General features: G+C 42.4%; 1 protein-coding gene across 1 annotated transcript; it reads left to right on the top strand.

Moving 5' to 3' along the window:
- The first annotated feature begins 2,684 nt into the window (after positions 1-2,684).
- On the top strand, positions 2,685-11,813 carry KCNG4 (potassium voltage-gated channel modifier subfamily G member 4). The gene is made up of 2 exons (XM_063313001.1): positions 2,685-3,428; positions 11,031-11,813. The coding sequence occupies exons 1-2, from the start codon at positions 2,685-2,687 to the stop codon at positions 11,811-11,813; spliced, it is 1,527 nt and encodes a 508-aa protein (XP_063169071.1).
- The last annotated feature ends 3,289 nt before the right edge of the window (positions 11,814-15,102 follow it).

Genomic DNA, 15,102 nt, shown 5'->3' with positions numbered 1-15,102 from the left:
CCTAAACACCTGTTGACTTCTTGTCCAAGTGATAGCCTTGATGCCCATGTGTAAGAATTCCTGCACCGAGGGCCACATCAAAAGCAGCCATGTGAGGATGGGCAGTTCCCTTGAAGTAACAGAGTTTTCCAAAACTTGGAGACTTTGCCAGCAGACATAGCCCCAAGGTCCCATTTTATAAATTGGGGAGTGGGGGACTTTTCTCCTAGCCAGAGTTTGACTCCTCTGATTTATCTCCCTAGCCATTCTCTCCCCCACCCCAGCCCTGAAACCTAGTCACATTTTCCCCATCCTTTATCAATCTTTTGTAGGATATTTATGTCTTCAGTGATCTGGAACCTTCACATCTTAAGTGCTGGGACCCAATGGGTCCTGAGGAAAGGAAACAGCAAAACCCTCCACTTGGGACACCCCCAAAGTCAAAGGAAAGCAAGTCCTTTTGAAAGTGGGAAGAGGTCTAAAAGAGGAGTATTTTGCAAACTGTCTGGGCCAGCCTTGCTTCACTAATAAACGGGTGCTTCTCTCTGATCATCCCAACTGCTGATGAATTGTCGGTTCTCCCTGCAGTCAGCTCCAAGGAGGAACGGCTGGAGGATGCTGGAAAGAGGGGAAGGGAGATTTCTGAGTCCTTCCCTCCCTCCCTTCCCTTGTGCTGGACCACGCTGACGGTCTCCAGGGAGAATACATACCTCCCCTGTCTCCCTTTGGCTGTGGAAGGACCTCGAGCTCTTGAAAAGCTTCTGCTGGGTGCTGCTTCGAAAAAAAGGGGGGAAAGATGCTTGAGTTATCACATTCAGAGCAAGAGGCAGGTCTCTGGCTGCTGTCAAGAGCTGCTTATTCTTTTGGTAGAATCAAGGCGACAGCTGTCGATCGAATCGTCAGCCCCGCTCAGCGATGCGAATCAGCCTCCCTCTGAATCTCCTGGTCTTGTCGGAGAGAGAACCAGCCTGCGCCCAGCCGGTGTTTAGCGCGGTGAGTAACTTTGTGAAAGTTCGTTTGGGAATGGCTGCTTGCTTGCTGCAGGGCACATGAGGGACTGAAGGACGCAGGGGTTCTTCTTCAGCTGCGTTGTTCTTCGCCAGGTCCCTAGCTGCTCAGAAGCCTTACTGAAGGATAGGCTGCCTCGCGATGCATGGAAAAATAGGCTCTGCGTGGAAAAAAAGGCGTGTATCCGTTCAGCTAGCCATTCACAATTGTGTTGCTCTACAGCATGGCCCAAACCTCTTTTTTGGAAGGAACAAGATAGTGCTTAGTGTCTCCAGGTGCAACCTTTGGCGGCAGAATGAAACTACCCTACCTTACAAGGTTGTTTGGAAGCCTCCTGAGAAGATGTAAAGGCCAGGGAGTCCTCAGAAACCCTCTGAGGCTGCTATCATTCACGTCCGGTCTTAAGGCTACTTTTATCAATACTTTTATTAAACAGTCTACACGGGAATTTAGGGGATAATAAGCCAGTTTCCAACTTTCTCCAGGGCTTCTGATGTCCCTCCAAACTCACAGCCATGTAGCAATTTCCAAACTTGAGGCTCTCTGAATTTTCCACGATTAGCTGCAGATGATCCCCTGGGTAAAAAGCAAAAAGCTTAATCAGTTTGGAATTAAGTAATCCCAACAGGTTTTTGTCCATCCATGTGATCAACTATTTTGTTTAGAAAATACGGCTGTGGATTCTTTGGATTTGTGCCATGGTCGTTATTTTAAAACGAGAACCTCTCAGTGTCCAAGATAAAAGCATTAACATGCAAAGGATCCAGGTATGGGTGGACAACTAAGGATTGTAATCTCCTAAAACAGAGAAATTGCAATGGTCTTAATTAACTCCTCCTCGGTATTTTTATACTACAGGAAAGCCTTTGTCACTGAAATACTGTCATCTGATTAAAGCGATTTGTAACAGATTTGGATCAAGCAAGAACAATCCTTCCCATATAAACATAATTAATTTATAGGATCCAATTGTGAGAAGGTCCTAACTTAGCCTAAAAAGAATTAGATAAATGCAGGATGGTTTGGTCTACCAATGGTTAAAGCATCTCCTATGCACAGGACAGTTGCCTTCTGAATAGTAAGTAACAGGGTCAAACAGTGGAGGAAAATCAATACTTTCATATACAGCCGATGAACTTCAGATGCATTTTGGCCTCCTCGGTTGGAAGAGGGATACCGGGCCAGATGAACCTTTGGTCCAATGCTGCAGGGCTGTTTTATTGCTTGTTTTTAATTTAGTTATTATGCTCACACTGGAAATAGTTCCCTCATGGGATCCACTGAGCAATGACTTTTAAAGGTGATGTCCTTGAGTCTTTAAATCATGGTCTTCATGTTTTAAAAACAACTAATTGCTTACCACAGAAGGTCTCTTATTCAAGTCCTGGCCCCTGCATGTGGAATAAAAAATTATTTGCCTGAAAATCTGCAGATCTATTGGCATCAGTGCTCACAATACCATAGTGCATCAGGCAGCTTCCTGCATTCTGAAATAACTTAGATGTTCTCCAAAGCAAAGTTGAAGAATGAAAGAAGATTGGTTTTGAAACCTGATTGCTTTTGTTCTTCATCTTACAGTGACCATGATTCTGTCTCTCTGTCACTCTCTCTCCCTCTCTTTATTAATCTTCCTCTTTCCATCTCCTTGTTAGCATTGTTCAGATGCTGCTTCAAGTTCTCCATGATAATTCTCAGAGATGCCTATTCTCTCTGGAAGCAGAGAACATGACTACAGCTTTGCTTCCTGCAAATCTTTGAACCATCTGCTTCCCATCTCAGGGGTCAAGACTCCGTCTGCCAAAGGGATCCACTACCAAAGGATCCAGAGAATTTACTGCTCAGATCAGTTCCAAACAGTTGATCTAAAGAAGGAGGTCATGATCAATGTTGGTGGCATCAAATACCTCCTACCTTGGAGCACATTGGATGAATTTCCATCCTCTAGGCTGAGCAAATTAAAATCATGCAGCAGCTATGAGGAAATCACCCAGATCTGTGATGACTATGATGAAGACACCCATGAATTCTTCTTTGACCGGAACCCGAGTGCTTTTGGGATGATTGTCAGCTTCCTTGCAGCGGGGAAACTGATGCTTCTCCATAACATGTGTGTCTTGTCCTTCCAGGAAGAGTTGAAATACTGGGGGATTGCAGAGTCAAGGTTAGAGAACTGTTGTTTCCGGAAGCTCTTCCAAAAGGTGGATGAATTAGCACAGGTGCACAAAGAAGAAGAACTGCAGAGGAGCAAGATGATGTCCTGTGCCCAGGAGGAGGAGACCAGATTTGGTCGGTTCAGGAGCAAGCTGACAGACATGGTTGAAAACCCACAGTCGGGACTCCCTGGGAAAATTTTTGCTTGCCTCTCCATTCTCTTTGTGGCAACCACAGCAATAAGCCTTTGTGTCAGCACTATGCCAGACCTAAGAGAAGAAGAAGACAGGGTAAGGAAGTCCTTGTTCTATTGCTATTGCATAATAAATCAAGGATCAATGGTCAATTTCCAACATATAATTATTAATTATTAGTAATATGTATTATCTTCTTAATTTTTAGAGCAGGTGTTTCACAGCTCAGCATAGGTCAAAGGTCAGGTCATCCCACATATCTGGAGGATGTCAGATTGAGCAAACTGGCTTTTGTGTGAGATACACAACCTGAGGCCCTAGTATCTCATGTTCTCCAAGCCTTAGATGGGACTTCCAGAGCTCTTCCAACAATTACCATTGAATTATCATTTTTAATGATGGAATTTCATTATTTTGCACCATTGGTTTGCCATGTTTAGCTTTAGATAGATGCATTGGGGTGGGGAAAGGTTGAGCCACTCCCATTTGATTTCTATGGGGTTGTTATCAGTACCCACTCCCACACTTAAGGAGTTACACACAGAAGGTTCTTTCTTTGTCATTGGGAACATGATGCTGGGAAGGCCAGAAGTCAGGCTAGATAACCTCCACATGGTCCTCTCCATTCTTCATAGTCCATAGATGATTTTTGCAGGGAGTTGAACCAAATAACAGCACCAGTTCCCTACCAGAAGCACAATGGTCAAGGTATATCCAGATGATCATACCTCATATCTCTGTAAAGTGTGCAAAACTATCTGCAGGGAGAAAGGAGGAACCTTAGTTAAAAAAAAAAAAGATCAGGGCCCCTCCCAAATGTACAACCGTAGTTTAGTCCTTGCACTTTGTGTCAGTTAAGAACAGTAAAAATCTCTTTTCAAAGTTGTCCAGTTGTCACCAGAAGCTAAAGGAGAAGGTCAGCCCTGGTTTACCTTGACATGGAACTGTCCAGTGTTGGGTAGGGAACTATGACTCTTTGCCCCTAAATTTCTACATACCATCTCATGGAAAGATGTAGTATAATTAGCAGTTTTGAAACCTGGTAAATGCTCTTTACATATAAATCACACCCCATCCCCCAAAAAACTCTGTTGTTACTTTTTTTTCAGGCTGGCTTCTTTGCTAGAAAAAGACCTTGAAAGTTGCTATCATTAAGACCAAACCAGCCATTCCCAATCTATCAGCCAACACAGATGCTGTGTAGTACCTACTAAGATCTCCTGCCAGTTTAGTAGGGGGTGGTGGGAAAATGGGCATAGTAGCAACAGCCTTAGACAGCCCTGAGCTAAATCCAACTCTGCCTAAGGCAACATCCTGTGAACACAAAGACCTCTGACTACACTCTAACTGCCCGGAATGTTCAAAAGATGGTGAGAACCATGATCTGGAAGAGAGAGAGGGAGTGGGGCAGGGTGGGGTGGGGAGAAGCTTCAGGAAAGCTCAACCAACTTGGGGCCTCTTAAGGCAAACTCCCCTGATCTGGTGTCCTACAAATGGGATAGGATTACAAGTGTTGCCCAAAGGACTAGAATGTCACCATCCAATCTGTTCTAAGATAGGTTGGGGGATTCCCTTGTAAGGGTTAAGTGGTGTTAATTTAAAATAAGTGAAAATATGCGAGACCCAGTGTGGTGTAGAGGTTAAGGCACCAGGCTAAAAAAACGGGATCCTGTGAGTTCTAGTTGTGCCTTAGGCATGAAAGCCGGCTGGGTGACCTTGGGCCAGTCGCTCTCTCTCAGCCTTAGGAAGGAGGCAATGGTGAACCACTTCTGAGAAACCTCGCCAAGAAAGCTGCAGGGACTTGTCCAGGCAGTCTCCTAGAATTGGACATGATTGAACGGATTAAAAAAAAAATTCTGGTCAATGCCCATAATAAAGTTTTGATTTGATTTATGTTACTGGTTAGTCATTGGGCATCATAGATGGAATATCTTAATCCAAGGTGGCTAGCCTTGTAGACTTCATACAGCAATACTTATATCTGAGTAAAGTTGCCTACGATCAAGATTTATACTCGGGGAGGCGGAATCCATAAGCAGGAACGCAGTCACAGAGAGCACACCTTGGCTGCAGGGATTATTAGAGAGTCCTTCCGTTCTCATTTCTGTGCATTATGCAGCCCCACTGTTTTGCACATTTTTGCACACCATGGGAGGTGTGAAATTGAAAAAGCCACGAGGCTTTGAGTTGAATGATCAAGCGTCCAAAGAGATGCTGAAGGCTACCATGTCAATGGCTGGCCATGGAGGGAAAATTCTGGATGTGCTATAGATGAGCACCCTGCAATTCCACACACCACTTACCTTGGAATCAATTTAGCTGAACTCAATGAGACTTGTTTCTGAATGTTGTGCTATCAATCTCCCATTATCTCTGGGATGATGCTGTTTCATTTGAAACATCCTAACCTTGGTGAAGTGCATGCATGTGTAGGCAAATTTTAATGATATATAGAGGGAATAATTAAACAGCTTCCAAATATAAATGTTGTTGGCTCTGAGTTTTACAAACAGAATGTTTGCATTTTTACATATTTTGGCCTCTGGTAAATCAGGAGATAGATGGATAGATAGATAGATAGATAGATAGGATGTATAGATGTATGGATGTATATAACTTTAGCTTTTTTTTTTTGGATGCTTCAATACCAGGCATGTATTATGGATTGAAATCCCTAAATGCCTGGGGTGTTAAAAGAGACAGAAAGGATGAAAAAGAGAGTGGGTGAAATGGACAATAATGTATCGGGAAGATGCTGCTTATTTTTTATATCTAACCTTTGTTCTTTGTTTTCTCAGAAGACAAGATGCAGGCAGGAAAGGGGTGGCGGGGGTGGGAGATTTTCATAGGGAATTATGATGGAGAAAAGGGTTGTCCTTTCTTTAAGATTGCCAGCTGACCTGAAACAAAAAAATCCAAGCAGAAATAACCTGACTTTTCCGTGCTTTTAGCAAGGAGCTGATCTGCACAAATCAGCAGCTGGATCTTTTGACCACGAGGCGATAAACAGTTTCATTGCCCAATGCTTACAGATCAAGCTCCTATTAACAATAAACAGAGAGAGACTAGAAGATGGGTGAAAAGGTGGTTCAGCCCTATACCATGGTCCAAACTATGGTTTGGGTCTGAGATGGTGAAACCATATCTATCTATCTGTCTGTCTGTCTGTCTGTCTGTCTATCTCCATCCATCCCTCCATCCCTCCATCCCTCCATCCATCATCTATCTACAGTAGGCTGACCATATTTCCTTGAGACAAAAACGGGACATTGGGATGGCAAAATGGGGCAGGGCTGGGTGATGGGCTGGATCGGCAGGCAGGAACTTCTCCAGTTTTCTCAGGCTGGGAATCTTTGGATTCCTTCATTTGCGAGAGGCAAGGTTGGGCTGGAGAGTCCAGTGAACGGTTGTCCCTGACAAGCCGTTCCTCCTCTGGCCGTGTTTTTACGTTCTTTTCTTCCCGCCCTTTCAAGGCAGGAGCCAATCAGCTCGCCCTTTGATCACCGCCTATCAGCCGATCCTGTTTTTTCCTTTTTAGGTATCCTGCCAGGTTGAGCTCTGCGGCTTTTCCCCCACCATTTCTGCTGAGCTCCCCCTCCTTCCACTCAAAGTCAGACTGCATTCTGACAGGTTCATGGGAACTTTCAAATTTTTAAGTAAGGTTTTTAAGAAAACGGGACAAAATGGACATTTATATTAAAACGACGAGATGGTCTGGAAATGTTAAAAAAACGGGACCGTCCCATTCAAAACAGGATGTATGGTCAGCCTAATCTACAGTATCTATCTACAGTATCTATCTAGTTAGAATAGTGAAGTCCAAAGGAAAAAATATCTACAGTAGATAGTGGCAGTAGAATAAAACAAATAGCTACTAAGAATAAATTAAAACATTACGGGAAAACTTTCTGATGACACATTCTCCTCTTCCATTTCTCTCTCTAACCATTAACCATCAACCACAACCTAGGTGTTTATACATTATGCTGAACATTGAGGATTACTGCTAGTATCTCTTTATGTCCTTTCATCTCTTATTTTTGATTGGTCTCATAACTTTTTTCTTCCTAGAAACCATATTCCAAATGCTCAAATTTGCCTTGCTGTGTAACGTATAAGGGAACCATTCCTACTTAAATTTGGTTAGGCTTCTATTATGGATATATACTGTCAGTTTTGCCGTTGCTCCATACTCTCCAAGTTTGGTCTCCTAATCTAATATTATCAATACTCTTTTCCAGAATTGCACCAGATTTGTTCTTGCAGCTGCAGTTTCATCTTGTAACTAAATCAAGATTTAGTAGCATGTCTAGGGCCAAGCCAAAAGCTTGGTGTGTCCAATCTGTGGATCTCAATGTGCTGGTGTGAAAAATGTGATTCAATTCTGGAATCATCTCCCAAAACAGTTATGAGAAGGCAGGAGATGGACTTAGTACACCTTTTAAAGATGGATATACCGTTTTTTAAAAAATGGTTTACACTTTTCCTGGTTTTATCCCACCATACTGTATCTGCTGAAGGTTTATGCACCTATTCAACTTAAAATAGTTGTATGACACAGTCTAGGCTAAAGGAAATTAAACTTAATGGCTGAGTGTGCATTTAAACCCAGTCTTTCTTTTCATAGTTCAATGTGCTAGCTATTATATCACATTGCCAATCATATCCTATCAAAACTTTTGCAGCCTAATCTTTTTTTTCCCCCTGCAACAGAAATGAGCTTAAAAGACCTTTTCTTCTTAAGTCTATCTCCCTTTTTAAAACTTTCTAATGCCTTTAAAATCAGATCCCTGCTTTTTTTTGGTGAGAGGCAGTTGTATAACCTTTACTGTTAAATGGCATTACTAAATAAAACCTTTTCAGCGATCCATAAAGAACGGCTCTTGCCGGGGCTTATGGGTTTATCACTCAAGAAAGACAAGAAATGTAGGTTTACATTTGGTACTGCTACATACTGTAGCTTCTTACTAATAGGATTTTTTTTAAAAAAATTGTCCAGTTCTCACCTTGCACGACTTGATTTAGCCTGGATTAATTATTCAAATATAACCAGCAATGCAGAAAAATGTGACTCAGCAGTCCTTGTAATATGGATGCAGCTATGAGAAGCTTCAGCTATTCCAGCTGGTAAAATAGTGGGGAGAATTCTGATGTCAAATGCCCAACCATTTATTTATTTAGGCAAAATTTCTTGCAATTTTAAGGAAGGAGGATATCACCCTCAATGTATAGCCAATCCATTGGATTTTGATCGATCAGATTATTCCCTAGTTAACCAGTCAGAAGATTTGAACTCAAAATTCATTCTGACTCATATGCATTTTACGCTTTGGCCTAAAACCATCACACTCAGAAATACTCTCTCTCTCTTTATCGTGGACATCTACAACTGTATTTATCTCTCCAAATATCATATATATCCAGATTCCTTGACTGATCTTGAAAACGCTAAGGAGGGACAACCTAGGTTAATCCTTGGTTGGAAGACTGCCAAAGATGGATAGGGTTGTAGATAGACCAGGAAATCTGGAAGAAAGCAGTGACAAACCATTTTGTATGGTTGGCAAGAAAACTGCATGCTTGTTTCCATAAGTCAACAGGAATTGAATTTAACTCAAAGGAGACCTTACCTTTCTTCATACCTGGATCCAAATAGGCAACTATTTTATCAGTGTCGCCAGTACCTCTTTTACAGATTGAATGCAGATAAAATAAACTCTCCATTCTGTAACAAAGCCATAAATGTCTCATGATGGTGTGCTTTTCAGAACTTTTTGCAGATGCACAAATGGGGGCTATATTCTCCTACCAGGGTGGGCAGTATGAAGCTGCCCCTCTCTTACACTGTATCACTGGGCAGACATCACATCACCAAGGAATTTCCCTTGATGTGCCAGTTTCAGGGAAAGAATTCTATTGTGCACCATACATTGATGCTTAAGTCTACACAGATCCAGGTTGAAAGGGACCAGATCTCTGTCAATCAGTGGCATTTGGTACTGGGCATAACGTGCTGTTTTCTGGTCCACTTACTGTATGTATTTATTAAAACTGATTGGAATAACAATAAGGACAAAGTAGTGGAACAAATGCAACATCCAGTTGTGAAACCAGAGTGGGGAAGTTACCAACTTTGCATGTTGTTGGGTAAAATATGATTTGAGGTCAAGAGTTTCTTACTAGCATGCCTTATAGGGTTGGAGATTTCTCTGCTGAGAACAAGGGGAACACACACGGAAAAACAATGTTGGCTCATTCATCACCTTATTTGTCATACTTCATAACTTTCTTTGAAAAAATCTTTTCCAGATGTGTTAGATTAGAAATCCTGTCATTCACAGACTACACAACAGTTCCATCAATTCTGGAAAGTGTCAGTCTGAGGAAGGTAAAATATATGAGCCACTGGCCCATCTAAGACTTTCAGCTAACCTTCTCCTGCACTGCAGCTCTTCTTCCAGGGAATACATTTCCTAAAATTGCACAATTAAAAAATGCCAGCAAAGCCCAGCCTACATCCTTGCAATAAAATTCTCACACAGCTATCATCCCTGCATTGCAGTGATCACTTCTTACGAATTTGGTGTCTCTCTTGTCAATTGAGTAGAGCTAGCTAATTTGTACAGCTTTATCCATTTCATTTCCATTTTTTTTTCTGCTGTGAATGTGATGAATATTAATTAATTGTTTACAGTAAATTTACAGGGCTTGCAGGAAAGTGCATAACTTTGCTTTGGACACTGGCAAGCTTTACCGCAGGTGAGAGGATTGTTTTACTGGTGATCTAATCAAATCAACCATCATCATTTTAATGAAGATGGATGGATGGATGGATGGATAGATGATGGATAGTGAGCAGTTATTTTCACAGGAAGAGTTCTAAATGTAGCAGCTGGTTGGTAGGAGGCTAAACCATGAGATAAAATCATGATACTCACCCATATGGGGTTGTCCCCCAGGGAATCCTGGGATGTGACATTCTGTTAGGAGCAAGGGAGATGTTTCACAGGAATCCCCACTATCAACACCATATGGCCTTCTGCTCAGCTGATGGTCTTCCTTGGATGCTGCTGGAAATAAGATCTTGAACTAGAGAAGCTCTTGATTTGATTTTGCAGAGCTGATCTCAGGTTCTAAAAGGGTCAGGATGCTTTGGGGGCCATCCAAACAGATACACTGGTACAGAACCTCTAATGGAAAGCTGCCAATTTGTTTTCTGCTTATATTGAACCAGATGGTTCACCTGGCACTGCACACTCCCAGTACTATTGCCACTGATACCTCATCGTTCTTCAGCTGGGTGAAACAAGGGACTATCTGTGAGCAAAGAACATACTTTGCTTCCAAGTAGTGGTGACTCTTCCCAAGGACAACATCAAGTTCATTACTCTTCGTGCCCTGAACTCCTTTAGAAAGGATATCGTATACTGTATTTTACTGTGACAGAAATCCTTCAGCTAAAAGAGTGGCTTACTGAAAAGTGATGAGCTAATGTCCATTAATCGTTTTCTTTGTAAGATAGAGCCGTATTTTCGTTGCTGCTGGAATGGTTTTTTGTTCCTTGAAGAATATTCAGTGAGTTGTGCATTTCAGCCTCTGTGGTATGGTTGGGGTGTGTGTGTGTGTGTTGGTGTATAATAAAACTGCAGGATACATACATTTTTTTGGCTTTTCTCCCTGCCCCTTTTCTGCATCTAGGGTGAATGTTCCCAAAAGTGCTACTACATCTTCATCATAGAGACTGTCTGCGTAGCCTGGTTCTCCCTGGAGTTTTGCCTTCGATTCATCCAAGCCAAGAGCAAGTGTCAATTTTTCAAAGGGCCCTTGAACATTATCGACTTCATGGCCATTTCTCCCTATTATGTCTCCCTCATTGTGCTGGATGACGAACCCACGGACAATGACCACCGGCCAAGTGGGAATCTGTATCTTGAGAAGGTGGGTTTGGTGCTCCGGGTCTTACGGGCACTGAGGATACTGTACGTCATGCGCCTCGCAAGACACTCTTTGGGCTTGCAAACATTAGGTCTCACAGTGCGGAGGTGCGCTCGTGAATTTGGCCTCCTGATCCTCTTTCTGTGCGTTGCCGTTACTCTGTTTTCTCCCCTGGTCTACCTTGCAGAGAATGAATCTGGGAAGGTCCTGGAGTTTACCAGCATCCCGGCCTCCTATTGGTGGGCCATCATCTCCATGACTACAGTGGGGTATGGGGACATGGTCCCAAGGAGTGTTCCAGGCCAGATGGTGGCTCTGAGTAGCATTCTGAGTGGGATCCTAATTATGGCTTTTCCAGCTACCTCCATATTCCACACTTTCTCCCATTCCTACGCGGAGCTGAGGAAACAGCACAAACGACTGCATTCCCAAATCACAAGAATAAAAAGTGCCAACATGGCCATCGAAAGAGATACCTTGAACGAGAGCGAAAGCTTTGCTTCGGATGAAAGTGGATCTCCCATCAAGTACATTTACAAAGGATAAGGCCCTCCTTGCTGCAGAATGTGGGCTTTAACAACCACCACCATCAATTTGCCAGGCCTCCCAAAGACAATACAGTAGATAGTCCAGGCCTTGCAATCCACCACTGAAATCAACAGCTTAAAAAGCTTTTTGCTGAGGTGAAACCATGGATACTTGAGTGAGACCAGGCAGAAATAGACAAGATTGTAGTCCAAAGAGTGGAATGGAACTATAAAATGCTGCTGCTGGGTTAAACACCTAATCAAAATCTGACTGATGGGCCTATCAAGTTGTGGTCCTAAGGTAGCCTTCTGTAATTTGGGAAATTCCAGAGTGTAGGACTATAAGTCCCATCGTCTCTATTTGACTGGTTGCAGAGATAGAAGTTTTAGTTCTGGGCCTCCAGAGTTTGCTAGAGAAAAAAGGCTGTACTAAACTATCACAGATTAATTTCCAACTATAAGACAAATATCACTGTTGGTCAAGAAAGCAAGAATGAAGCTACCATATCCAGGAAGGCACTTTGAATCGAAGGCATAGCAAAGGAGGGAGAAAGTGAGGTTGCAAAACTAGAGAAAGGTTGGTTGGGATGCAAAAGCATACAGATATTTGACCAAGGGAACTACAGTATAAGCAAACATCTTTAAATTAACACAGAGAAAGGAAAGGTCAGCATCATGGAAAATAAGCAATATGTCTTCAAGGGCACAAGACAGAACCAACCAGAGGCAGTGTTTCATACTACAGTGTGAAAAAAATCAGTAAATAGAGTGATGATTCTTACTTTGAAAAATATGCCCCTTTTCAGAGTTGTTTGAGCACCCCAGAGTCAGAAGGGGAAGGTGGGAAAGGGCTCTGATGAGACCCAACCAAAGGTAGTTAGTCAAAGCCAGTTCCTCTATTCAACTCTGCAATCATACCACACGCCTACCCAGCTCAGTGAAAAATTTAGTAGCTACTTTTGCTAAATATGCTACACTTGGTTAGACTGAGCTTTGTTTATTTATTTATTTATTTATTTTTGTGGCTCAGTGGTGTGCAGACACAGCCCCTTTAGAATCCAGTCTATTGTATGAATTCCCAATTTAGTAACCAAATTGTGCAAAATCAACCTCAGATCCAACCGGATACCTCTTAGACAAGGCATAAACCAGAAGGTGAAGAAATAGAGTAGCCCTCCTAATCATAGTTCATCTTAGGTCTTATTCAGTTGCATGCAAATCTTAAGGTACCTCTTTACAAAATTGGCCATTTGTATCTTCCCTTCCCTTCTCCTAGCTCCTCCCTCCCTCTCTCTTTTTCCTCCCTCCCTCCCTCCCTCCCTCCCTCCCTCCCTCCCTCCCTTCCTTCCTTCCTTCCTTCCTTCCTTCCTTCCTTCCTTCCTTCCTTCCTTCTTTCCCCCGTCTCCTCCCCTCCCCTCCCCTTGAGTCATGCTCGGATCATCCCTAGCTATACCCATGCTAATGTTGCACTTTTATTCCATGGGCCACCTTAAGATGTACAAAACCTATTAGGCTTTGTCCCTCCTTTCCTTGTGGGGCGAGGGAATTGCAGGGATGAAAAACAGAGGGAACAGAAGCAACGGTACAGCCCCAAGGCCAGCAAATGTTATGCCCATGTTATTGTCTGGTGACTCAAGGCTTAAACTCTGCAGTGGGGAAAGGCCTGTGGAAAGCCGTTCTCTCTAATGTAGACTTATTTTACCCAACGAATATCAGAGGTCCTTGCTAGCCCAACCAGAAGATGTCTTTCCGGCGGAGATGCCAAAGGTTGACCATGTGCCTGCAAAGCGTGAATCTCTACTCCGGGGATCTCTCTCACAAATCCATGGAAGATGGCCTGTTCCCAGTTCTTGACTGTGCTGTGCTAGCTGGCACTGGATCCCATCACCAATCCAGTCCTGTTGTTGGGTGCCCATGAGTCCTGTTCCACCTAACCGAAGGTCAATTGATACTAATATCTGGCAGCTGCATCCTGCATGTTCTGCCAGCTCTTGCATCAGGTTGATTAAAGTAGTAGCAATCTGGACTGTTGTCCCCCTGCTCCCAGTTTTGAAAGGGCAGCAACAGTACAGGTTTTGTAGAGTTTTTTGAGCTTCAAGACAACTTTATTGCTATCTCTGACTTCAAAGCATAGGAATGGACGCATCCGGCTCTTATATTTTCTTGGCCATTTGTAACATGCTGCGCATCAAGGCTCTCTTGATCATGCATCCTCATATCCCCAAAGCCAAAAGTGCAAAAGCCCTCCTGATGCTTTTTAGTCCTCCTCCAACTGTTTGATCTGTAGCTGTATGAGATTTGCACAATACATGACTAGCCTTAGCACTTAGGACTTCCTACAGGAGAGACTGAAAGAGAAAGAATGACTACCGTGTGTTTGAAAATGCAGCCTGCCCTCTGTGAACGTTGCACCCGAACTAACCAATTTTTTTCACATCTTCTTTACTGAGATAAGAAACAAGTAATAAAAAAGTGAGCAAAAGAGAGTGCAGTGTATTATTTCAAACCCAGTATTAGCAACGTGCAACACAAGCGAGTGGTGGGGGGGAAGGCAATTGGGAAACCTTATTCGGGTGGGTCTCAATTAGTGCAGTTAATGAATTTATTTTATTTTATTTATTATTCAAATTTAATTACCGCCCATCTCCCCCAAGAGCGGGACTCTGGATGGTTTACAGTCCCATGAATTGGTTGCATTATTTGAATTTGCACTATTTGAAGTGATATTTCTATGGAAAATAGGGTAATAGGTTCCAGCTCGACGGAAATAGGCAATGAAAAATGGTAAACCAACATTTTTATATGTATAGTAATGAAATACTACAATAAAGGATAAAAGGAATTTACTTATCATTGAAATTTATGGCTAACAAAGTCACAGAGTAGTTATAGAAAGTAAAATAAAATCAAAACATTTCTAAATATCATTCCTAAAGGTAAACTTACACTGATGAAAACGTCTTTTTTCAAACTTGTACTTTTTTCCTCTGACGAAATCTTCCTTTTCTCCATTTTGCACACACGAAGATTAGAAGCATCTAAAACCCTAACCCCAACTGCACATGTGCTAACCTCATATTAACTGAATTTTGGGTTGCATTAAATGTGACCTGGTATCAACTTACAATTCACACTAAATCAAATATTGCATTATTTGAACACGTGCTAATTACAACCTAACTGTATTATCCAAAGCACGTTTTGTGATAACCAGGTTTGTGGTCAACAATTTTCAAGGAGACACTGTACATATTTATAATCCTTATTGTAAACTTCTTCACTTTGGATTCTCCAGCTTGGGATAATGG

This window comes from Candoia aspera, chromosome 11 (assembly GCF_035149785.1).
Source record: "Candoia aspera isolate rCanAsp1 chromosome 11, rCanAsp1.hap2, whole genome shotgun sequence".
Lineage (NCBI taxonomy): Eukaryota > Metazoa > Chordata > Lepidosauria > Squamata > Boidae > Candoia > Candoia aspera.
The sequence above is the reverse complement of the archived record's forward strand: the minus strand, read 5'-3'. Positions and strand labels throughout refer to the sequence as shown.